At 40.0% G+C, this 24,986-nt stretch overlaps 2 protein-coding genes across 2 annotated transcripts in view; one reads left to right on the top strand and one right to left on the bottom strand.

Moving 5' to 3' along the window:
- The window catches only part of canx (calnexin), a 251,927-nt gene that overhangs the window by 161,889 nt on the left and 65,052 nt on the right, over positions 1-24,986 (bottom strand). The gene's annotated exons all lie outside the window — the stretch shown is intronic.
- ccdc69 (coiled-coil domain containing 69) lies at positions 483-22,397 on the top strand. The gene is made up of 9 exons (XM_055221688.1): positions 483-640; positions 15,104-15,152; positions 16,770-16,942; positions 17,146-17,233; positions 17,539-17,612; positions 17,735-17,836; positions 18,660-18,779; positions 19,167-19,264; positions 20,298-22,397. Exons 1-9 carry the CDS (start codon positions 620-622, stop codon positions 20,464-20,466), a joined length of 894 nt encoding a protein of 297 aa, XP_055077663.1. The 5' UTR covers positions 483-619; the 3' UTR covers positions 20,467-22,397.

The raw sequence follows: 24,986 nt of genomic DNA, 5'->3' as shown, positions 1-24,986 counted from the left end.
TTGTCGACGTTTGCTAATGTATGCATTGTGTCAGCATAGCAACTGCTGAACATTCCACCATGCACATTCATGTAGAACACCACCAGTGTGATGTCATTGCAAAGCATTAATTGATTACATTTCACTTTGCCTTAAAAAAAAACAAAAAACAAAAAAACAGACTTACATTACATTATATTGAAGTTTAGCAGAACTAGATCACCTGGTAACTACAAAACCAGGTTACAAATACAGAAATTTATTTTTTATCATTGAGGTAAGTTTTAGAAAACTCTGTACTGTATCAGCTATGAATCTATCGAAATCGAGTTTGAAATGTATCGTGACAACAGACTGGTGTAAGTTGCCAAATACAATCATTTACAACAGTTACATAGAAATGAACAGGCGATGCATCACAAAGCCATAGGAACAAAGACCCCCCTCCCCGCACTCACTTTCCGGACACAAGCCCCGCCTCCAGCCCCTCGTTTTCCGCCGGAGCCTCCGTTCAAACTTGTCAAACAAACCCTCACTCACACACTCACACACCGGGGAGAGCAGCATCGAGACCCCCGCTCCTACTTTAAGCCCGGACCGACACCAGACCCGCCTCACCACCGACCCTCCTCCCGCCACCATGGGCTGCACTCACAGTAAAGTAAGTCCCGACTCACCGCTCTCCAGACCCGGGGTCCGCACAGTTCAGCGGGGCGTCGGCAGAGTTGTAGCCGCGATTGGTGTTGCTCCTAGCGGCGACGTGATTTGAATTTAACCGGTGGGAGACAACGTGCTCCTTACGGCTGCTGTTATCAACACATTTCTGCAAAATATTATACTTTACTTTCGGTTTAAGCTTAAAGGCATGCGTTTTAGCCTGTTTTTTGTGTCAAGTTTGTCGAAATTTGGGGTCGATTTTGGATACTTGTGCAGCAGCGCATCTGTTTTTGATTTGCGTTTTGAATCCGGGCTCGTTTCCCACGGCTCACACCTCTCAGTCTCCATGCGTAACTTTGGTAGCTCCGTTTACTGCTTTTGAAACACTTGAGTGAGTTTTATCTCTCTAAACGTGCCAAATATAAACGTGGACGTTGTAATTTAAATACGCAACTGGCTGCTTTTTGTGATGGTTGAAAATATCCTGATATTGGAGTTAGGAGAGATAATGCATAGCCAAAATGATGCTGATGATTTCATACTAAAATAACTTATAGGACAGTACCAAAGAACTACTACCACTAGACTAAACATAGACTTGACAATGGATAAAAACTGTTCCAATGAGTGCACTAGTTGAGTAAAGTGAAATGAAGGACTGAGCCAGGACCAGGCTGTTCCTGGGCTGTTCCTGGGCTGTTCCTGGGCTGTTCCTGGGCTGTTCCTGGGCTGTTCCTGGGCTGTTCCTGGGCTACTCCTGGGCTACTCCTGGGCTACTCCTGGGCTACTCCGAACCAGGACTGAACGAGACGGTTTTACTACAAAGCTGGTTGGACATAGCCAGGCTTTAATTCAGTGAGCTGTCTTCTCAAAGCCTAAATCTCAGCTCAGAGATAACGAGTGTCATGAAGCCATAGAATAGAATTTGTGATGCCAAAGTTTGAGCTTCAATCTTTGTGCACGCTCACAGGGAAAAGGGCGTTTTCTGCCTCATTTGACCAGTTTTACGCAGAACAGGCCTTCTGCTGAACAGCTGATTACAAAATATTTAAGTATGAAAGCTGTTAGATCCAAACAAAAATAGCTTTATGTAAACTGAGTCATGTCTAGCAGATTTGACTCATCTTCACACATTTTAACAGATGTAGTTTAATGTAGTGTAGCCTATAAATACAAGCAGGACTAAAGCAGGACTAAAGCAGGACTAAAGCAGGACTAAAGCAGGACTAAAGCAGGACTAAAGCAGGACTAAAGCAGGACTAAAGCAGGACTAAAGCAGGACTAAAGCAGGAACCCAATATCAAAATTCTCACTCTTCTATGCACTAGTAGCCCAACACTCAGCAATATCCAATACCCAAATCCATCTACTGTAAACAAACTGGTTGCCTAGGCTCTGTTTTTCAGCCTAGTATTTCATCACATAGTTTTAATGTTGAGGTTATGGAAGATGTTGAAATCCTCCACATTAGATATGAATGTAACACGGCAGAATGAGCACACCCATCCCCAAATACATGTACTCTCTTTTTCTATACTCTTGACTTTACCTGAACTTGGTTTTGTTTACTATTTGTCAATATACTGAGTGGGGAGAAAAGTTCACTCTTCCACCTGTGTACCATGTATCCAGAAAGATTGCACAATTCTGGAAAGAAAATTAAATGAAGATGCAAGATAAGGGATATAGCGATTAATTACGATAAAAATAGGATTCTCTTCACAGTGCAACATTTCCAGGAGCATTAACATTTGAGATAAGACTGAAACATGATCATGAACTGATAAACTAATACAAGACTCCCATGTGTTTGAACATGTTTGTAGAGGTAGAGATATACTATTTTTGCAGGGGACATTCTTTTGTCTAAATAATTGCAGCCTTTGAAATTGCAAAGGTAATGGTAATACTTTTAAAGAGGGGATATTATGCACTTTGTAGCATGTTTATAATAATATCCCCTCATCAAAAACATGCCTGAAGAAGTTTTAGATGCCATCTGTGCATGTTTGAGTAATCTAGTGATCTCACCCAGGCCCTATTTGAACCCTTCTTATGGTTAGCTGTAAGATTTGTCCAGTGGCCACCCCACAAGCCTACGTTATGCTCCCACATGACAATTCTCCATAAATATACAAATGCAGAAAAAAGCATGATGCAAAACGATGCACGACAACTTCACAAACCTGATGTGATGTGCAGTAGTTTCATTAGCGGAAGGTAAGCAGATTGTAATGCGATAGTGAGCTTGAGGGGAAGTGACTTTTGACTTGAAAGTGAAACTGGTAAAAAGGTAGCATAGTGGTTTAAATATGTTATGCGTTATCAATTAATACCCCATCGAAGTAAAATACCTTTTTACATTAACCACAACTTTACTTCAAAGTGCAAATTGATTTCAGGAAATATTGCTTCATTGCCACAACTGCAAAATATTTATCAGTATTGGCTGAAAGAGTCTGTATTGGACCAGCCCAGACCAGATTATCGCGGGGGTTACGCTTTAAAAATAACCCACAATAGGCAAAATCCGTGAAGTAGTCAGCTTCATTTGTTAGAATTATTATAAATGTTTTAAGGCTGTAAAACCCCTCACCACACACTTTATACACTTGCCTAATGCCTCAGACTGGCATTAACATTTTCTCACATTTCTCGCTTGTTTAATTGACTAACAGTGACTTGTGTGTATTTCACAGTTCCTCTGATGTGCCTCTTTGTCTTGGCGCCGCGCTGCTGTAGTGTCAATCTAACATTTATCTAAATTTGACAAGCTGAATGCATTCTGTACAGGAGAGAGGAGATTGATTGACAATGGTCTACAGTCCCTTGGCTAATCAGAACGCAGAACACAATGTGCATGTATACCCTGTAAAAAGTGTGCAGAATTGCACTAAAAGAAATCCGCGACACAGCGATACAGTGAAAGGTGAACCACAATATAGCGAGGGACTACTGTATACTGTAAGCCATCAGTTGCCAGTTTGATTCTTAAGCCTATGTTTCATGCTTGTCAACAGGTGTGCCAACTAAGATTAGACCGGGATTAGTCCTGGTTTAGACTTGGTTTGGTTCTCATCACTGCTCTCAGTGCGTCTTACAGGTATTAATCCATTACGTAACCCTATAAGCCCCCTCCATTTAACTGCAACAACAACAGAAGCAGACTCCTTCCTGGACTCACACCTGTAGCTTTGGCTTAGTTGATTCTGACTATTCATTTTGACAGTATTGGCTCTTTGTTGGGATTTGTTGTTTTTTTTCTCAGTCTTTATATAAACAGAGATTTATGACTGCATACACAATGTGCTTATTTGTGTGTTTTGTTTTGTGGTTGCCTCAGCGTCACATATAAAAATACTGCACAGAGGTCACATGAGCAAACAGCTGATTCAGGCCTGGACTCTACTGTAGACTGGAAAACACTGCAGAAGCTGAGAAATAGTTTAGGCCTGGTTTAGGGCTTGCTTAGACCCTGATTTGGACTTGCTTTGGACCTTGTTAAGCACTTTTTTGACCATCATTTAGATCTGGCTTGCAACTGGGTTAGACTTAATTTGGACCTGACTTGGACCCTAATTTAGATCTAGATCTGACTTAGACTGTGGTTTAGACCTGACTTGTAACTGGTTAAGTCAGGACCTGGCCTACACCTCGATTTAAACTGTTTGGATCCAATTTTAGACCTTTCTTTTGGATCTGGGATTGACTAGGGCTGCACATTACAGTCGTATCCAAATCGCAGTTTGAGACTTTGCACAATTGTCAAATGGCAAAAATATTTTGATAAAACGGTGCTCTGCAAATAACCAAGTATCCAGTCTTTTTGTACCTGTACTTTAGACCTCTACAAACATGTTCTGAAATGCATGGGATTCTTGGATTAGTTTATCAGTTCAGATTTCAGTCTTCTCCCAGATGTTAACGCTCCTGCTATGTATGCAATGTGCTTACTGAACAGAATCCTACTTTTTAACATAGATTGCAAATTGAATCTTAATCATTTTTTTTTTTTTGACCTAGCCTAGGCCCTTGTTTAGACCATTTTTGGACCTGGCCTAGACCCTGGTTTAGACCCTTTTTTGCAAGGCTCATTGTAGAAATTGTTTTCCAAATGCATTAATTAAATTAATAAATTTATCAAATTTCAGTTAAATAAACACAGCAGAAAAACTTGAACAAGGTTTACCCTTACCTATTTTAATTTAATTTGGTCACATTCGGCCGGCAGGATTAATAAGTCCAAAGAGTTGTGTGTGGCCCCCGAGCCGTAGTTTACCCATATTTGACCTAGCCTAGGCCCTGGTTTGGACCCTTTTTGGACCTGGCCTAGACCCTGGTTTAGACCCTTTTTGGACCTGGCTTAGACCTGGTTTGAACCTGGTTTTGTTCTTGCTTTAATCATGGACGAGTCCCAGCTGTTTCGGCTTTGGACGAGCAAATTTTATTCTTATTCTAATTTTTTCCTGCTCTCTAAATACTATGAATATATTTTTGGAATACTTTTTGTACAAGAAAATCAACATCCATCATTTTGACCGAGAATATCCAAGTTGTTGTTAAAAGGTGGAATTCCTTTGTATTTTTCTGACAGAATGGCACACAATGTTTTCTATTTCCCTCTCCCTCTGCGCTCCACCTGGACCCTGTGAAGCTGGGAGTGGTGTCCATGTGACTGAGTGGAGATGGGTCAACTATTCCAGGCATTCAACCCCAAACCTCCCTCTGAAATCTGCACATCTGCCTCTAAGCCACGTGGAGAAGTGTATCATCGAAATCATTACATAAAAAAGTGTCCAAAATTATGCAAATTTTGGCTAAAACTTAGATTTCTGGAGTTCACTTCGGGATTAAAAGAATACTTAATACATCTCTCAGCAGGAGTGGGTTGTTGGGACCTCTGCCCTTTGACCTCTGACCCCTGATACAGGCGTTCACACTTGTCCATTTGGTCTGCAGTCGGCAACCCGCAGAGTACCAGAGAACTAAAACTACCGGAAGACTAAACCAGACCTGATTCTTAACAGGGCTGTAGTTGACTAAGGACATTCTTGGTAGAGTGGGTGCCTTATGTTCATGTGTGCAAGGAGTAGTATATATACACACATAGCAGTACTAGGAAATGGCATTGTCATAAGTGAGAAGGCAGATTAAACTGTATGGTCACTCCCAAACTCCCACTAACTCACTTCCTCTTTCTACTGTTGTGCATATAAATCCTTATGATCCTAATAAAAGAATAAAATTGGTAGACTAATAATTCATTTTCTCGACACATCCACTAGTTAATCAATTAATAGACTAAGGGACCACAGCCCTATAGGACTCTTTCTGACTTAGACCTAATGTGGACCTGGTTTAGATCTGGCTTGCAACTGTTAGTTTGGACCTGGCCTGGACCTTGGTTTAGACCGTGTTTGGACCTGACTTCGACCCAGGTTTTAAACATTCTTTGAATCTGGCTTTGACTAGAGCTTCACAGTATCACAGTCAAATCAAAACCAAGATTTAAGTTGTGCAGCTATCAAACCTGACATAAACTCTAAAAATGATTAGGATTTCTCACAAAAACAACTTTATATACAGAGAAATACTGTAAATGAGAAGGCAGATTAAACTGTCCAGTCACTCCAAAATTCACTAAAAGAAACACACGCAGGCCTAGCACACAAAATGTAGCCTGATGGGACCAGATATTAAGTAAACTGCAACTTAAAAGACTAAACCAGACTGACCCAAGCGATGGAAAAGCAGTTCTAGGCTGGAACTAGAGCAGGGACTAAGCAAAACTAAATGAGCTTGGTTAATATATTTGAATTATTGGGATAGTTCACATGAAACCAGCTGGCTCAAAGTTGTACATCTTTCACTAATGTCAAATCTTTGTTTTATTCAGAAAGAAAAATGAAATTGTTGGCAGTTTAAAAGAATTTTTGGTAAATTTGTGTACCACATCTAAATGGCAAGCTGGTTCTTATTTGTTTTTCAGGGCTGGGCGATTATAAGAAAAAAAATCATCACTATTTTTTTTCCACATATGGATAGATTTTGATTTTTGATATGATCTAGTCTCCTTTAAAAACATTAAATGGGTTTCAGTATTGGTTTTAATCAGTGCCATTTAACACAAAAATAGTACCATTTCTTTCTCCAAACCACATGATTTTACTGACAGAGGACTGGCTGTAGACCTCTCCGTTAAAAAGACCCAAACTGATCACTGACCATTAGACAGGACTGAATCTCGATCGCTCTTCAAACTTGCTTCATTCAGCCTTTCAATCCAACATAATTTTGGGTTTAATTTTGAATCTGTCATGTCACCCTCCCATATTTTAGATTTACGTGTTTGGAATAGTGTTGTTTTTGCCCTGAGCGCTGAAGGCAGACAGACTCCAGACGAGACTACCCCACTCCTCTGACTTCAGGAAACGTTTAATGAACAGCTCTTCATGTGGCCCTCGCTGTTTATGTGGAAAATGGGATGAAGGAGTTCTGCTTTGTTGTCATTAAAACTAAAGAGGTCTTATTGGAAATTCAGTGGAAATTGTTGGCTTCCTCCAGATAAACCAAGCTGATTTCAAACAGCAGATAAGGTGATGTTAGGCCCAGCTGTGAAGTTTGTATGTTCTCCTTGTGTGTGGATTTACACCCCCCCCCCCCCCCCCCCCCCCCCGTTTTAGCTTTTTCTTTTCTTTTTATTGGGGCATCACGTTCTATTAGCCCATAGCCTCCAAGATCTTTAATCCGGCCCTGGGCTTGATTAGTTGACACCCTGTACATCCATTAGTCCTCTTCTTTATACAGTCCTTTTCCAATTTCATATATTTCCCATAGCGTTCAGCTCCAGCCAAATGAAGCTCATCGAGGATAGCAGTTATATTAATTCCGGCTGTGAGTATCATAGCAACCAAATAGCCAATCAGGAGCGAGACTGTTGTTGCCCGCACCATTGGTTTAGCGGTAAGTGGGCGCTTAGCAATGCTGTCAATCAGACCCGTTTCTAATGCTATCCAGGGTGACCTCTGGGGAAGTAGGTGTCTGATTTGTCTGTTACTCATGTTCATATCTTGAGTTACTGACGCAATAGTGAAAGAAAAACATCAGGATCATGTTAAGTGGGTTAATATGAACATTTTAAGACCAAAATGACAGCAAAAGTTACGTAAAGAGGAGCAACATTTGACTAGCGGGTTAGACATGTCCATTTATATATACAGTCTATGGTAGAAAGGCAGAACAAATTCACCTGTAACTGTGGCTTTAGCAGTGGTAATGTTTTTTCGGTTTATTTTGTGGTTCAGATGTTGGCTCAGGTCAGGGATCAGGGTGCCCCAAAACTATTGCAATACATTATATATTTATCTCACCTTCAGCCTCTATTGATCAGCCTTGACATGTGGAGTTAGCCAATCACAGTGAATTGTGAACTTTCAGAAGAAGCAGATGACTGTACTTGCATCTTCAATGCATTGTAAAGCTTCTCACCTTTATATGAAATCTGACAGAGAATCGTGATATTTTTTGGCATATTGCCCAGACCTACCTGCTCTTGGCTCACTGGTGAAAACAAAGACTTTACTCCAGGGGTGCTCAGACTTTTTCAGTATGTGAGCTACTTTTAAAATGATTGTGTCTGAAAGATCTACCACCTAATACAAAAATGTTAAACATATATTTATTTGTACATGTATTATGAATTCTTACATGTACAGTGCATTTTGATGTACCTTGCACAACGTCATGAGATAATACTGCACAACACAATTGAACTTCCTACATGTTCATAATTACTTGATGAATGATGATTACTGCTCTGACTTGCACTGAATAGAATCAGTGAGGGATGCATAGTTCGGGCAGTAGCTTCTGACAGCCAGCCAGGAGTAAAATTGCATTTTTTTGTTTGAAAACGATAACAGAGCTAATCATGCTGATTACGATTTTGTCTTTTTTTTTTTTTATAGCCATAAAAATCATGTTAAACGAAGTATCAGAATTTACTGCATTTTTTCACACAACTACTTCTATTTGACACATCCATCGGTATTTTTTCTTTTATGCATCGAATAAATGAGTGAAAATCCCCGCAGCACCGCGCTCTCATTCGTCACCTTCAAGGGACAACAGAGGCAGATTACCGTAATGATGGTAAAATATTTAGATAGCCCCATGTCTCCGCTTTGAGATGCCGTTTGAATTTACATGAGAGCATGACTGGTTGCGGAGTTACGCTGCTGGAAAGTCCGCAACTGCGCTCTATCGGCGACGATAGGATCCGACGCTATAGGGTTAAGCTGACTCGTGCTTGTTTACGCGTGTGCAGCGCCCATGATGTGACCTAGAGTCAGGTGTAATCTGACTGTTGTCCTGTATATTAGTCATGTGACTGGATGGATGACGGGACGTGATCTACCCAAAATGCCTTCGCGATCGACTGGTGGATCACGATCGACGTAATGAACACCCCTGCTTTACTCTATACAGTCTGCCATAATGTGTCGTTTTTATCAGTGATGTGATTGTCAACACCCTGCTTGACCTCTCCTAAAGTTTTACCAAACACCAAATTTAATTTAAATAATACAAACTGTTTTCAATGTACTTGTACTTTGCATAGTTGTACTAACGATTCAATAGCCGTGTGTAAACTGTGAATGTCTGTGGGTACAAAAGGGGGGGTATTGTGCAAAATTTATTAAAAACAATTAAAATGGCTTTCTACCATTTTATAACATTGTTCTCATTGTTAACATGTTTAAAGAGGTTTTAGATGTCATCCATGCATGTTTGAGTAATTTAGTGATCTCTCCTGGGCTGAAAGATTCTGTCCAATGCTCCGCAAACAAACCTACCTCACTATAGTTCTCCATAAATATACAAAAGCATGATACAGCTGTACACAGCAACTTGACAAACCTGAGGACTGACATGAATGAAATATAAGATAAGATATGCCTTTATTAGTCCCACAGTGGGGAAATTCCAGTATTGCACCGCACAGTTGAACAGAAGGAAAATGGTACATACAATAAAACAAGATAATAGATAAATAGCTTAAAATAATTAAAAAAATAGACTTAAAAATAAACTAAAAGACTCTAATGTAACATCTCCGTAAAATGACTTGAGTATTGCACATAGGTATGTGCCCCATAATACCCCTTCGAAGTAAAATGCCCTCTTTTAACAAGGTCTGAATTAGAGATGCAACTAATAATTATTTTATTAATCAGTTAATCTAGCAATTTTTCTGAACTCTTGTTCAACTTGCAAAGGATGCATCTCGATGAACTGCGTTTAGACAGAACAGAGGCGTTCATCAAAGACACTACATCAACACATTCCCAGTGTCATTTTGAAGTCATTTTTACTGACTCATAAAACCTCTTCTTGCAGTCCAGATAACGAATATTTAAAATTAGTTAACGATTATTTAAAAGATTAGTTGCTTTTAGCCCTAGACTGAACCAAGGCAGAAAACCCTCTACTTTAACATGTCCTTTTTAGTTATGAGTGTAAAATGTAACATTTCAGGCACTGTCAGTAATTATATACCAAAGAAACTGTTCAGCTATGGTCAAGCTGTTTATCATTAAATTATTTTGAGTCGTTGCCCCAGTTTTGACCTTGGTCTTGGGTCCAGTCCTGGTTCTAATTCTGGCTCGTAGGAGTTAAATAGTTGTGTCCGGTTGGTGAGACATTTGGCAGCTCCTGACTCGGAACTGAATGAGAACTTAACCACTCCTCTCCTGGACACTTTAGGAGGAAACGTATTGACTTCCTAAATCAAGATAATAAAATGTATACATATACAAAAGGTCCTACATTACTCAAAATTTACTTTTCAAATTTAAGCCATCTTAGAGTGTTGTTACCACCTCAAAAATATACCTGGAGTTGTGTTTTGTTTCATTACGTTTCCAGAGCTGAAATCACCCAAATGTTTCTAGTGAAGGTGTATGCGGTTTGAAAGCACAGTGGAGCACTAAATATGTAGGGTTTGTGTGTTAAACATGTATGAATTAAACAAAACACGACTCCAAGTATATTTGTGATGAGGAAACATGACATGGATCAGAAAATGGTGTAATATGGGCCCTTTAAAAATGTGTTGTTAGGCTATAAAAACACATCGTTAGAGTTGAATAGTGCATTATAGCCAGTTGAACAACAATGATGCAATGCCCTCGCTTTATTCCAAAATCTGTGTAATCTGCTCAAATCCCTCAGTCTGCAATGGAGGAGGCGTTCACTGCCAATGCCAGGACTTTGATTAATGAACCAAAACAATAGTATTCTTTTAACAGAAGGAGCGGTGAGAGGTACTGTTTAACTTCTTTTTTTTTTGCCAGTAAATCTGTCTATGAAAATATTTTGACTAAAACAGGAACTGGGACTAACTAAACTATGACTAAATTGGGTTCAAAAGTGTTGGGCCTGTTGCAGTAAAATGTGAATAAATGAGAATATTGAAATTACGTTAGGCCACTGACATGGTAAACGTAAAACTGAATGAACTGTTTTCTGAATGTACTGTCTGCAGCTAATCAAGAATCAGGAAGTGTGTGGTTAGTGTGCTAGTAGTTGTTAGCATTACTGTGACCCTGAGTTGCTCTGGCTTCTAAAAAGTTGAGAAAAGTGCTTATAAACTCATCGCGGTGAATGCATAAGGTATGTGAGGAATGACTTTGGACTACTGTAAACTATTTCAAATGAACTATTTTGGTTTTTCACATTTTTAACTTGACTTTGAGTAATTGGTTTCATGTGGATAATTGTCATGTGGTCTTCTACATACACACAAAAGAAAAAAACATTGATCTTTCTATCATAACTGAACTGAAATTGAAGTCAATATAGTAATAATTGTGACAAGCCTATAAAATGACTCCTCCAGATGAGTTTAGAAGGGCTGTATTCTTGTTCAATTAAAGAGATGTTCTGTAAATTCGTTAGCAGACTAAAAAGGGGGCTTGGCAAAAGCTCTGTGTATCTATATACCTGACCACAACTGCACTCACAAAACTACACCTGCACAGGAGTTCATGCAAAAACTATTTTTGCAGAAACAAGTACAAGGAAACAATTTGTGAATCCTGAGTTTAATCTGACTTTTTACAGTTAAATCCCCCAAAAATATACCAGCACTTCAGCTCCTCCACTTCTCCTTTCTGCTGCTGTCCCATATAATTCCTTATCTAAATAAAATGATCTACTAATGCACATTTTGGATGACTAAGACACCATCAAATGATTAATAGAATAAAGGCCTGAGGTTTAGAAGTACCAACAAACACTATTTCAATACTAAGGAATAGACTCGATACTGATTCTGATACCACAATGATAATAAAAACACTCTTTATTTAGACAACAGAATGTGATTTTCAACATTAACTCGTAGTACTTTATTGTATATTCCCATTTGGTCTTATATCTGTGTAATACCTCAGTGTCCAGTAGGTTCTGTAGTGGTTCATCTGCGTATACTAGGCTATGTGTCTTATACTTGTTCTGATACAACTCAAGATCTTTATAAAGATATTCAGGAAAGGTTCATTTCTGTCCTGTCAATGTGACTTTTTTATCGTCTTTACTTGTTCAAATAAGTATCTAGTTTCAGCACTGGTGTTAGTGTTTATTAATACCTGATTTTTGATACTTTTGACAACCCTGCCATGAACTAAAAGTGTATTATCAGACTAGTGGAGCGTCATGTTGAGCAGAGGCAGTAGCAGAGAGCACAGAGAGGAGCAGCCCTCACATAAACACCGCAGCAGTGATTGTTTAAGGTTGGGTAATGTCACAGTGAAGTAAGTGTTTAGATCCACGCCTCTCCAGAGAATGTCCGTGTGGCAGACAGACACCACAGGACAATGTCAGGAGATATGCACTGTTTAAACTCCCTTTATACACACAAGGGGCCAGAGATGTGCGTCTCTGGGGCTGTCATCACAATCACTATACAGTATTGATTTATCGTTTAATATATGGAAACTGGAACAATATTTTTGGGGGGTTGTCGTTGAAATATCTGTAAAATAATACCAAAATATACAAGAAGACTGTCTATGTTGGTTTATTACGTTTGCGCTGGTAAATAACCGGTCCCACTACTGACAGTTTCTGCCGCACAGGGCCCAGAGCGATGGGGAAGGGCTGTCTGGGGGCTAACCTCAAACAGTATTTAAGTGTGTTTACTTAAAAGACAATTCACATTTAGGTCAGTCTGGCTAGACATTTCAGCTTCTTAACTCTGAGAGGTAACACCTTTTACATTGGCATCTGAGAACAGGTAAGGATGATCAAACAAGAGATATGTGAAATCAAACAGACATGTAAATGAAAAACACAAAAGTACCTAAAGCCTTCTGTGAGGCTAAAGAATTGGACAAAGAATATTAGTATTGTGTGACTTTTAATACTTAACACACAACACTAATATTTCTACCACAGGGTCAATATTTATCGTGTGTACATTTTCTTTGCACGACTGGGACATTTTTGGTTATTTTTTGGCTCTATAATAAGATTTAAGACCTAAAAGTTTGACTTAATAACTTTTATGTCTCATTATGAATGCAAACTAAATACTAAAAGATGAGTTACAATAAATAAACTGCAGAATGAAACACTTTAAAAAAAACAAAACAATATTGTAGATTTAGAATAGTTTTTGGGCTTTAAATCTGCTGTTGGGTTTTTGTGTCAGTGGCATACATTAGTTTCAATATTGTCGTTTATCCTCTCTATTTAGTAATATATCGCCCTTCAAAATGTTTTATCGTCACAGGCCTGTGCAGGAGACTCTACTAGCATGGGTACTTTTAAGACTTTTTTCCTGGTATCTAGTAATCTATGAACAAGCAGATTATTGTTTTACATTTTGTTAATTTTAAGACATAAGATTATTCTAACAGGGTTCAACAGCATCTTTGTCACAGTTTTAGTATTTCACAATGAGGTAAAGGTTAGGATTAAGATGAGGGTTATGTTGGGTTAGGAACAGTTTAGGACAGGTTTTCTGACTGGGTCTTGACAGAACTGCATTGGGGGGAAAACAAACTCATGAAGTAAATAACTCATTATTGATACAAACCAAGTACTAAAGTGTTTCATTCTGCTACGTATTTACTGCAGTTTGTTTTTGTATTTTTAATAATAATGCACATTTAGAATATTATTTGGGGGATACTTCTACTTTAGGGTTAATATATCAATGGCAAAATTAGTTTCAATACTATCGATTATCATCTGTATTTTCTTCAGTCATATATCAAACTTCATAATTTTACTGTGACAGGCCTAGTATCAGGTTATATTAAGATATTGTCTTTTGACCCTTTGACTCAATAATGTCAAATGTAGAATTTTTGACTGAATTTTTCCCACATTTCCCTGGTGACTTTGGGCCATAGCGGGTTACTCTCTATGTGTGTATTTTATAATGCACTCTGATGACAGTATATTTGCTTGACGGGCAGAAACCTGCCCACGCACACACAGTCGCGCGCACACACGCACACACACTCTGATACACAGAGGCTCATTCATGGCACACATAAATCAAAAGTCCCACAGCGCTTTGGCAAACATGTGATTATGAAACAAGTCTGTGCTCAAAACAATACCTCCCAGCACAGTGAACAGGCTAATTTCTCTGTCAGCACAATGTCATAGCACGTCAGGACCTCTGACCCCTCTGGCTCTGTCATAATGGGATGTGATTGAATGATAATGAATTAAAATGTCACTATAAAACTGTGGACTGCTGCAATGTGAGATTGTTGGCGTCTTTGTGAGGGCACAGCTTCACTCACTGTCCCCTTTACTCTCAATGAGGCGTTGGACAGCAGTTTAGTTGGATAATTACTGGCAGCATGTTATAAGACCAGTGTAAAATACTCATAATGGTGGGTGGGTGTTTTTGTCATGAATTATAAGAAAAAACAAACTACACAGTTTAACTTTAAGACAAAAAATAGATTAAAATAAAACATGTTTTATTTTAGTTTATTGCTCTAAAAAACGTGTCCTTACTATGTGCCGGCTTGCATCTCCACAAACCTGTCTTATTTGTCCTGTTGTAGGGGCTCCTTCTGCTTGTTTCCATGGAAATGTTGTTCCTTTGGCTATAATATTCCACATTATGGCATAAAACTTGTCTATCTCTGTGGTGAATATTCCAAAGTATGGTTTTAACTTTCTATTTCCATGGAATTATCAACTTTTTAACTCCAGAAAGTTGCATACTGTACCTTTTTTTTTTAAATTGAAAAATATAAAAACAACTTTATAATAAATGCATTTAATGCCAAGGGAACGGTCTTGTTTACAGGTTAGATCAGTGTATGGTGTGCTATCGGGTTGTGATGTTGTCCATGATTGATGGTCCTGGTTCTGGCCCAGGTCTGTTTAATGTCCTATTGTTGATGCTAACTCTGCTGTTTTTGTGTGTTATCAGAAGAAAAGCAAAGGCAAGAAGAGTGAGAAGAGGCTGAGCGGAGACGGAGGTGAGAGAGTTTCACTTCCTCTTGCATTACTTCCTGTTTGAGACCTGGCTTTTCATGGGAACCCTGACAAAACATGTGGTAAAGCTTCTGAACCAGTCTGACAGAGGGAGGTAGAGTCACTGGGGTTACTCATCTACAGCCCGTCAGTCCAATGTGCAAAGCATCCATCATATAAGTCCTGTCATTCAGACTGGATTTCTGTATTTTGGCACCAATGACACATACTTGTTTATATTGGTGCTTTTCCAATTCTAGACTGTGGGATGTTGAACCTGATTATACAGTAAAAGGTGGTACTATTCACTTGCCACGCTAGCCATGACTACACCCTTTTCCTATGCCATATATTCTGGGCCAAGCCTCGTCTTCCAGCGTTCTGATGGGTGTGATTTTGGCCTAAGAGGTGGTGACCAGACTGAATCCTGCACAGAGGACTTCAGTCTGGATTCACCAGCCAAACATCTTTATATATAACAAGAACAATCTGTAGCAATTTTAACTTTACCCCCCCCCCCCCCCACACACACAATTTGGCTGTAGAATGAATCCGGTGATGGTTTCATTTTGCTTCCGTTCAAATTTACAGTGAAGCATATTGGATAACAGACTTGTAAATGTTGTTTTTGTGAATGAACAGGTCTGTGGACTTAGATAATAACTGGTTGATTATAAGCAGAACAGTTGTGGCTTGCTCTCATCCACATTGGACCAAAACAAGCAGCATTCAGAGCAGAGGCAGGTCCACACATGCCCATGATGTCACCCTCGACCAATCAGAGCTCAGGACATGCCTGAGACTGTGAGGGGCCCAACCAATCACTGCGCAGCAAACGCCTGTAATGTTTTATAAGGATGACTTCATAGAGAGAAGGGAACAAATTAATGAGAAAATAATACAGGCAAAAGTAAAAAGGATTTGGCTCAGATTTTAAACAACTTTTATCAGCTACTACCACTTGTACTTAGGATACAGCTATTAGGACCTGCTACTACCTCTTGGACTTGTACATTGTACTGTGGTATTCAAAGTTAGTAAGCTGAGCCTGAAAGTAGGTTTTAAGGCAGGACTTAAGCATGACTAAATGTTTTATTTGAACAAAAAAGTAAAGCCACCTCAGAAGAAAATGAGAGAAGTATTTAACATTTTAGACCCTGTGAGGGAGAGGCCTGGACTGTACAGGGTGTGGGAAAGGGGACTAGACTGGGGAGTGGGGGACTGGACTCTCCGGGATGTAGTAGGGCTCTAGATTCTTTGCAGAGGGGGACTAGACTCTGCGGGCTAGGGGGACTAGACTCTGCGGGCTAGGGGGACTAGACTCTGCGGGCTAGGGGGACTAGACTCTGCGGGCTAGGGGGACTAGACTCTGCGGGCTAGGGGGCCTAGACTCTGCGGGCTAGGGGGCCTAGACTCTGCGGGCTAGGGGGCCTAGACTCTGCGGGCTAGGGGGCCTAGACTCTGCGGGCTAGGGGGCCTAGACTCTGCGGGCTAGGGGGCCTAGACTCTGCGGGCTAGGGGGACTAGACTCTGCGGGCTAGGGGGACTAGACTCTGCGGGCTAGGGGGACTACTCATTAGACTGTACAGACTTGTCTAAGCTGGACTGTCCTCTCTTACTAGACCCCAGCTGTGGCTCAGACGTGTGTCTGGAGAAGCAGCTGGAGAAGTTTGAGTGGCAGCTCCGGACGCTAAAGGAAGTGCTGTCGGCCAATGGGAATGCAGCCAGGGCAGAGCTTCTGAAAGGCCACGCCCACGAGGAGGTGTGTGCCCTGGTCAACAGCATCTTGGACAAGGTAAGGAACCCATAAGGCCCGGGTTCAGGCCCGGGTTCAGGCCCGGGTTCAGGCCCGGGTTCAGGCCCGGGTTCAGGCCCGGGTTCAGGCCCGGGTTCAGGCCCGGGTTCAGGCCCGGGTTCAGGCCCGGGTTCAGGCCCGGGTTCAGGCCCGGGTTCAGGCCCGGGTTCAATCATTATTTATTTTTCTCTTATATTTCACAGGTAAAAACAGAAACTACAGCAGATTTAAATGTTTCATTTGAACAAAAAAGTAAAGCCACCTCAGAAGAACATGAGAGACGAGTAGAAGGTACTGCTGCTGCTACTGTTACTATTTTACAACTGCTACTGTTTGTGTTATTGTTACTGCTACTACTATTGTAATACTACTACTGGTACCATTGTTACTGCTGTTACTACTACCACTAGTACTGCTACAAATGTTACTTCTAATTTACTTCCAATAAAACCCACCCATTTTGCTGCTCTTTCACTAATGTCATAAATGGTTGCAATAGTTGTTTTGCTCACTGTCTTTGTGTATTTGTTCACAATGTACACTAGACTGGAATTATTTTGATTTCTAGAAAGGACTTAATAACCTCTACATTTCAGAGCTCCAAAAGGCCCACCAACAAGAAATGGCCCAACTGACGGAGAAGTTTGAAGCTGCTGAAAATGTTCTAAAGGTAAAACCTGGCACATTTCGTGTGATGTTATTGTGTAAAAGTATTGTGTGACTTTAGGGCCAGGTGGAGTAGATGGTGATTATGTAATTCTGTTCTGATATAAATGTGTGATGTGGCTTTAGGGCCAGGTGGAGGTGCTGACCTCCGAGCTGCAGGTTTACAACGAGCTGAAGAGGAGGGTGAAAGAGTCTACGTTAAAGAGGGACCTGAAGAGGAACATCCAGGTGGGGCAGGGGATGGGGCAGGGGATGGGGCAGGGGATGGGGCTTGCTGGGGTGTACTTCATGTATGTCTATGGGGGAATGTTCAACAGCTTCCATGGTGACACGATGCAATTATTAGTCAACACAGCTAAAAAGGTTTTAAGATTGTCTGAAAACTGATCAATGGTCCTGTTCAGGTGTTTTGATTTTCAACCAAAAAGGTGAGAATGCTAGCTTGTGAGTGTAATGTTATTTGAGAGGGACTTGTTTAACAAATGAGCTCTTGAGGTCAATTCAAAATAAGTTTGCAGTGTACCGTCGTGCGTTTTATTTTTCAAGAATCAGGAAGTAATATTGGTGCACTGTGAGCAGGCTATTTTTGTTGTCAGCAGTAGTGTGATTGTAAAATTCTGCTCTGGTCTCTGAAAGTTGAGAGTTGTGTGCTTATAAACTCTTTTCATAGGGAATAATTGGGATGCTCGGAATGCGTTAAAGTGAGGAATACCTTTGGACCACTGCAAAGCTTTTAAAATGAACTAGTTATGGTTTTCACCTTTTTTAAGACGCTAAAAATCAGGTACAGCGCCTGTACAGCACCTTATAACCTGATAGGGTAGGTTATAAGTTCAGGCCATGTTACCATAGAGAATATACCCTAATATATAATTCATCTACTACCAAACCAGGCTTAACCCCAAATTACCCCTCAGATCCAGTTTTGAAGTGTAGGGCCCAGTTTAGGCCTGAGTCTGTGCTTATTTTTAACCCTGGTTGCTCGAAAAAAAAAACACTGTCTAGATCATCTTCCATTACTGTAATTACCTTTGTCCTCTTGTGTGTGCAGGCCCACGGCAGCCCCGGTGCATTCTGGGAGTCGGAGCAGGAATCCTTGCTGTTTGTGATCGAAATGAAGGCGGAGCAGGTGGAGGAGCACAGGAGGAGGCTCCAGCAGATGGACACGCTGGTGAGTGCATTAGCATCTTAGCATCTTAGCATGTACCAGTCCAGGCAGCTCCTCTGAGGTTTTAAGACCACACAACTTTCTTTGGGTCACCGCAAGATGATGCGTGTATGTGAAAAAGGCCCATCCAAAAGTGAAATAAACAGAACTAAATCTAGTGTGCACTGGCCTCACACCAGAGCCACTAACATGTCAAAAACACCTTTGACTCATCTTCAGAGTATTCACCCTTTGCTTTGTGGACAGCACTGCCAACCCTTGGTCAAACCTCCCATAGGTGTTAAAGGCGACATTATGCATCATTAGGCTGTGGGTGGACTCCTGACCAGTCCTGTGTACAGTTGTAGGCATGCTAAATATTGTGTGTTGTGTGTTTGCTTGTGTTTGCAGAGGCAGAAGAACCAGAGTCTGGAGGAGCAGCTGGTCCAGGAGCTGCAGCAGAATGAGGACCTGCGAGTGCGCTTTGACAACTGCCAGAGTTTCATTCAGTAAGACCCACCACTGTCTGTGTACACAACAGCACTGACACTTTGTTAGACAGGTACCTCGTGTGAATTATGAGATGGTGCCCTCTGCTGGTGAAGTACGACATAAATAATAAAGCCTGGATAGACCAACATTTTGACCTTTTTAATTTGTAGGTTCAGAAGACGGTCACTCCTTGTTTATAATGCACACACAAAATCCTTCATTTACTTCATACTAAACATTCTTTCTCAAGATAAAAGTGAAAACTAGTAAAAAAAAAAAAAAAAAAAAAAAAAAAAAGTATAATATATTATTGTCTTTTTAACCCATTTAGAATATGGGAAATCTAAACTATGGTCAAACCAGGATTTACAACAAAGTGCTGGTGCCCAATTGTTGGCAGTTGTGTAAAGAGCAGCAGCAGGATTTTTTTCTTATTAAAATATGGTTTTAATAATTATTAATTATTCTGACCAGAAACTGCTCTAAACCTACTCCACATGGTGTCCAGCAAATGTGGGCAAACTTGACAGGGTTTTTACTGCTCTAATTTGTTTAGTTTTTTGAAGGTGAATTTTTTTTTTTGGCAAAAAAGTTGCATACTGGGGTGTTATTTTACACTAAAATATTATTTCTTCTATGCAACAGACACATCCGTAATGGAGGGAAAAAAGAAAGATGTGTCCTTACTTTGAGCAGTCTTGCATATCCACAAACCTAACTCTTATTTGGTCTGGAGGAGGGCTTATTCCTGCTCGTTTCCATGGAAATGTTATTTATTATAACATGCCACAGTATGGCATAAAACATCTCTCTCCATTAACAATGTTCTGTATGGTTTTAACCTTTATTTCCATGGAATCATGAAGTTGACTTTTCACGCTTAGAAAGTTACATACTGTCACTTTAAATAAAATTATATCTGTATGAAAGATGTCTGGCCATCCATAACATGCTAACATCGATCCCCATAGATGTCTAAAAAGCAGCGGTAGTATTTTTCCCTTATTAAAATGTGTTTTTAAATGTCTTGTCCCTGTCTTGTCTCCGTAGGCAGTTGTCCAAAGAGCAGCAGGAGCTAAAGCTAGCCCTGGACCGACAGCTAAGCCTGAACCAGCGCCTCTCTCAGGAAAAGGAGCAGCTCGTCTTCAAAATCCGCCACCGAGACTCTTATCCCAGCATGCACCTGTCCACCATGGTTCCTGAGATCGCCCCCCGGTGACCCCTGACCTCACACTCTCAGCCAATCTCAGACAGGACTTCTTCAAAGGGGCGGAGCTTCCATTCTCATATATATATTTTATATTTAATAAAGACTGGCCACCATAATGTGCCTTCAGAGCCACAGACTACAAATGCAAAGTCCATATTTACATTTAAAGACTTTTGGATAAGTTTAAACAAGGATAACCCAGTGAGAACTCAAGAACTGGCTTGAGTGGACTGAGGACAAGAGATGAGAAGAGTGTTTAACCAACTCTCACCTCCAGTGCCATATTTTTGTACACAAATAATCTATTTTTGCATTGAACTTAGAACAACTACTCAAGTGTTCAAACAAGATTTAAAGGGCCTATATTATGCCATTTGATCCATGTTATAATCCTGTTTCCTCATCACAAACATACCTGGAGTTGTTTTGTTTCATTCACTTGTTTAACACACAAACTCTGCATATTTAGGCTGAGTTCTTATCACAAAGTGGAACAGAGTGTTTTCTGTTTGAGAGGTCATGTGGTAATACAGGAAGTTCTCCACTGTGTGAGTGTGTGTTTGTTTTAAACTCAAAACAGAACACAGTTCAAGGTATGTTTTTGAGGAGGGCCCCATACAAGTATTTAGTTGAGGTTTAAAAAGTCTCATATTTAGATATTTAAAGAACTGTTTCATTTTTTAGAATCCATGCAGTATTTTATGCTACCCTTTGTTGTAGAGTTAGGGCCTCTAGAGACAGCTCTTCAGTCTGTAAATGCGTGGACTAAAGATATTGTTTACTAAAAACTTCTATACCCCTTAAGACTCTGTTTTGAATGCAAGTAAAGTGACTTATAGACATGAAAGTGTAATCCCCCATTTGTCCAGGAGTGGTCCAAGTGAAATCTGGATGTTTCAGCTCCCATCCAGAAACAATTTACATTTCATGATGTGAACTGAAACGTCTAGATTTGTAAATGCGTTTATTTCAAAAACACTAATGCAATTCATGAAATTTTACATGAATTTTGTCAAATTGGTCAGTAAAATGTAGATGTTTTGGCAATAAGAAGCATAAAGTATAAGAAGTTATTTTCTATCTTCATGTCAAATTCTATTGGCTTATGAAAAGTGGTCTTTAAAGAACATGCACTGAGATGACCCAGTTCTAAAATCTAAAGTTTGTTCGTCATAATTCTTGTTTTTGGTCCAAATCAGAGTTTGAGCACATGGTACCTCATGTAGTTGCCTTGAGGACTGAACGTTACTCTAAACATTAATTCTACATAGCTCTTCTATTTAACCCAAAGATATTGCAGTTACTGGAATTTAAATTTTCAAAGGAGAAACAAAAATTTGCATATTGGCCCAGTTTGTATTTTAAAATGTAATGTAGTTTGCCATATGTGCATTCTGATGTTACATGAAATACAACCATCTTGATCACTATTTTACTCCCCACAATTTTTTTTTTTTTTTTTTTTTTTTTTTTTTTATCTTTACAAAATTGTTTTGTTTTTTTTGTTTATATATATATATTTGTGGTGCCTTAGCCCAATTGTCACTGTATTTTACCCTAACCTGAACCTTACAAAAGACAACATTTCTGTACAAAATCTGGTTTCAGATTCCTTCAGGTCAGTGTCGTCTGTTTCGGTGACTGTGCGTATTCTTGATGTTGTTTTAACCACATCTCTTCATCATTGTTTCTTTGGGACTTTTTGGATCATGTTTGCATTTACCCGTGTTGAATGGTGTTGATAATGTGTGGAGCCAACGATGAGCGAGGGAACGTGATTTTGTGAACATTTTGTAAATATTTTGAGTGTTTTTGCCAAATTTAAGTCATATTTTTGTGTTTTGAACAGAGACAAAGCACTTTGAATTTCTGTGAAATTTCTGTTCTTTCTTTGAATGTCTCTGGTTCAACTCAGACTAAATAAAAACTGACAAATCTATACTGGATTGTGTGATTTATTGGACTACCGTAGATTCAGTGGTGGTTTAGACCTGGTACAGGTCCATGAGCCTTTTTTTTTTTTAGAAACTGGTTTGGTTTTCACCCTAGACTAAGCTCAGTCCTGGTTTAGACCTGCGTTACCCCATAGCCTGTGGTTTGCCTCCTGAGTAATTGGCTGATATTTATTACAGGAAATCCATGTACCCTGAACTCTTATTTGTTTAAAATGGTACAACAACAACTGAGCCTGTGTGTCCAGAGCCTTAACCTGCAGACAGACACATACAAGTGTGTCCCATTGTCAGTTTATGGACGGGCCTCATGTGAAAGAACCTCCAGAATTCACTCACTGAGCTGCAGAGGCTGATTCATGATTGGCTGCAGGTGCTGGGGTTTAGGTAATGACCATTCAGATCAGAGAGAGGCATTTTATTTTCAAACCAACTGGATTTCAGCACTGAAACTGGCAACACAAATGAGAGACTCATGTGGAGTTCATTCTGCTTTCTGATTGGATAATCATCTTGAACCAAAACACCAAAATATAACAAACAGCTTGTACATCATGTCCAATGTTTTTGTAATAAGTCAGTGTTACAGTTATCAGTAAAAGTTATATTTGATTTGACCATGTTTACTTCATATCAGGGGACACAGGTCATGTTTATAGAATTTGAAATCAAATCTTACATACGGTTCCATCAAGAGATTGGTTCTTCATAAATTCCCCAGTTTATTTCTGAGCACATATTGGTAATTACTCTGACCTACCACCAAGGGTCAGCAGAGTGCTATAATCCCTCTCCACTCACTTCAAGTGTGAAGTGAGTGAATAGAAGTGAGAGGTGGATAGTCCTGGGAGAATCTAGTTATAGATTCAGTTCTGTTAGAGCCTGGTTTGTTGGACCTATAGTTCTGGTTTTAGTCCTGTTTAGTCCTGTCTATTTTAGTTCTAGATTTGCTATAACATTATATAACAGTCCGAGGTTTAGGCCATGATTTAGACCCTGAGTTAGTCCTGGCTCAGTCTTGGCTCAGTCCTGGTTTTGACCTGCTTTAGACCTGCTTTAGACCTGGTTTAGACCTGGTTTAGATCTGGTTTAGATCTGGCTTAGTCCAGCTTTAGACCTGTTTTAGTCCTGCTATAGACGTGGTTTAGTCCAGTTATAAACCTGCTTTAGTCTAAGGTGTGGAGGTGGAGTGCTAATGCGCCTCAAGTGTTTCCTGTGGAGATTCTCACAGCTTGCCCTGACCTTTGACCCCAGGGTCAACAAGGAGCCCATCACCTGTCACTCAAACGATCGCCACGGGAACAGTACCAGACACTGGCTCAGAAATCCTCTCGGCATAAACCATTTCTTTGTATAATGTTATTTCCTCATCACGTCCAGATTAAAGACCCTGTCCCTGATATGTTCCCAAAATGTGTCCTCCCTCAGTACAAATATATTGTATAAGCATCTCTTGAAGCCAAAATACGTTTTATTATTTGATAATCAGGAAGTACACAGTTAAAATGCTAGTGTTGTTGTTAGCATCACCATGGCAGACTGCTCTGGTCTCTGAGAGTTGTGAAAAGTGCTTCTAAACTCTTGTTGTGTAATTAGGATGCTCTGAATGCATAAGGTGAGTGCTATGGTTGTATAATGAGATCCAGCACATGTGTCAAGTGTTGGTTTAGGTTCATAACACCAAGGACTAAAGCAGGACTAAAGCAGGACTAAAACAGGACTAAAACAGGACTAAAGCAGGACTAAAACAGGACTAAAACAGGACTAAAACAGGACTAAAGCAGGACTAAAACAGGACTAAAGCAGGACTAAAGCAGGACTAAACCAGGACCAAAGCAGGACTAAACCGAGACTAAAGTGGGACAAAAGCAGAGCTAAAACAAGACAAGAGCAGGACAAAAGCAGGTCTAAAGCAGGGCTAAACCAGGGCTAAAGCAGTGCTAAACCAGGACTAAACCAGGACTAAAGCAAGTCTAAAGCAGGGCTAAAACAGGGCTAAACCAGGAGTAAAACCGGACAAAGATGGATTAAAGTGGAACAAAATCAGGACAGAACCAGGACTAAAACAGAACTAAAGCAGGACAAAACTGGACTGGACTGAACCAAGACTAAAACAAGATTAAACCAGGATTAAAACAGGACTCAACCAGGACTAAACCAGGACTTAACCTAGACTAAACCAGGACTAAAGCAGGAGTCAGAAAGGTCTAAAACCGGACTAGACCAGGACTGAACCAGTGGAAGAGTCCTGGGGGGGATCTTTGTTCACATGGGGCTAACACAGCGACACACTGGGGTCTCTGTGGGGGGCTACACAAACTCATTAGTCACAACAGTTTATCCCAAGCCACAGCTACACGTGCTAATGCTAACAGGAAATATGCATAGGACTGACACTATAGTGAAAAGAGCTTTAGTCTGGCTCTCGTACTGATGTGTATGAGTCATTTACTGTTAGTTTAGCTCAATATAAATTCAGGTATAAATAATCTATTAAACTGTAACTCACGACCTACAGGCAAAACTCTTTTTTTTTAATGTTTTGTTTTTTGTCAGTTTTGTCTCTTGGCAACAAGA

This window comes from Periophthalmus magnuspinnatus, chromosome 5 (assembly GCF_009829125.3).
Source record: "Periophthalmus magnuspinnatus isolate fPerMag1 chromosome 5, fPerMag1.2.pri, whole genome shotgun sequence".
In the NCBI taxonomy this organism is placed as follows: domain Eukaryota; kingdom Metazoa; phylum Chordata; class Actinopteri; order Gobiiformes; family Gobiidae; genus Periophthalmus; species Periophthalmus magnuspinnatus.
Note: the sequence above shows the minus strand (reverse complement) of the source record. Positions and strands in the feature narration are given on the sequence as shown.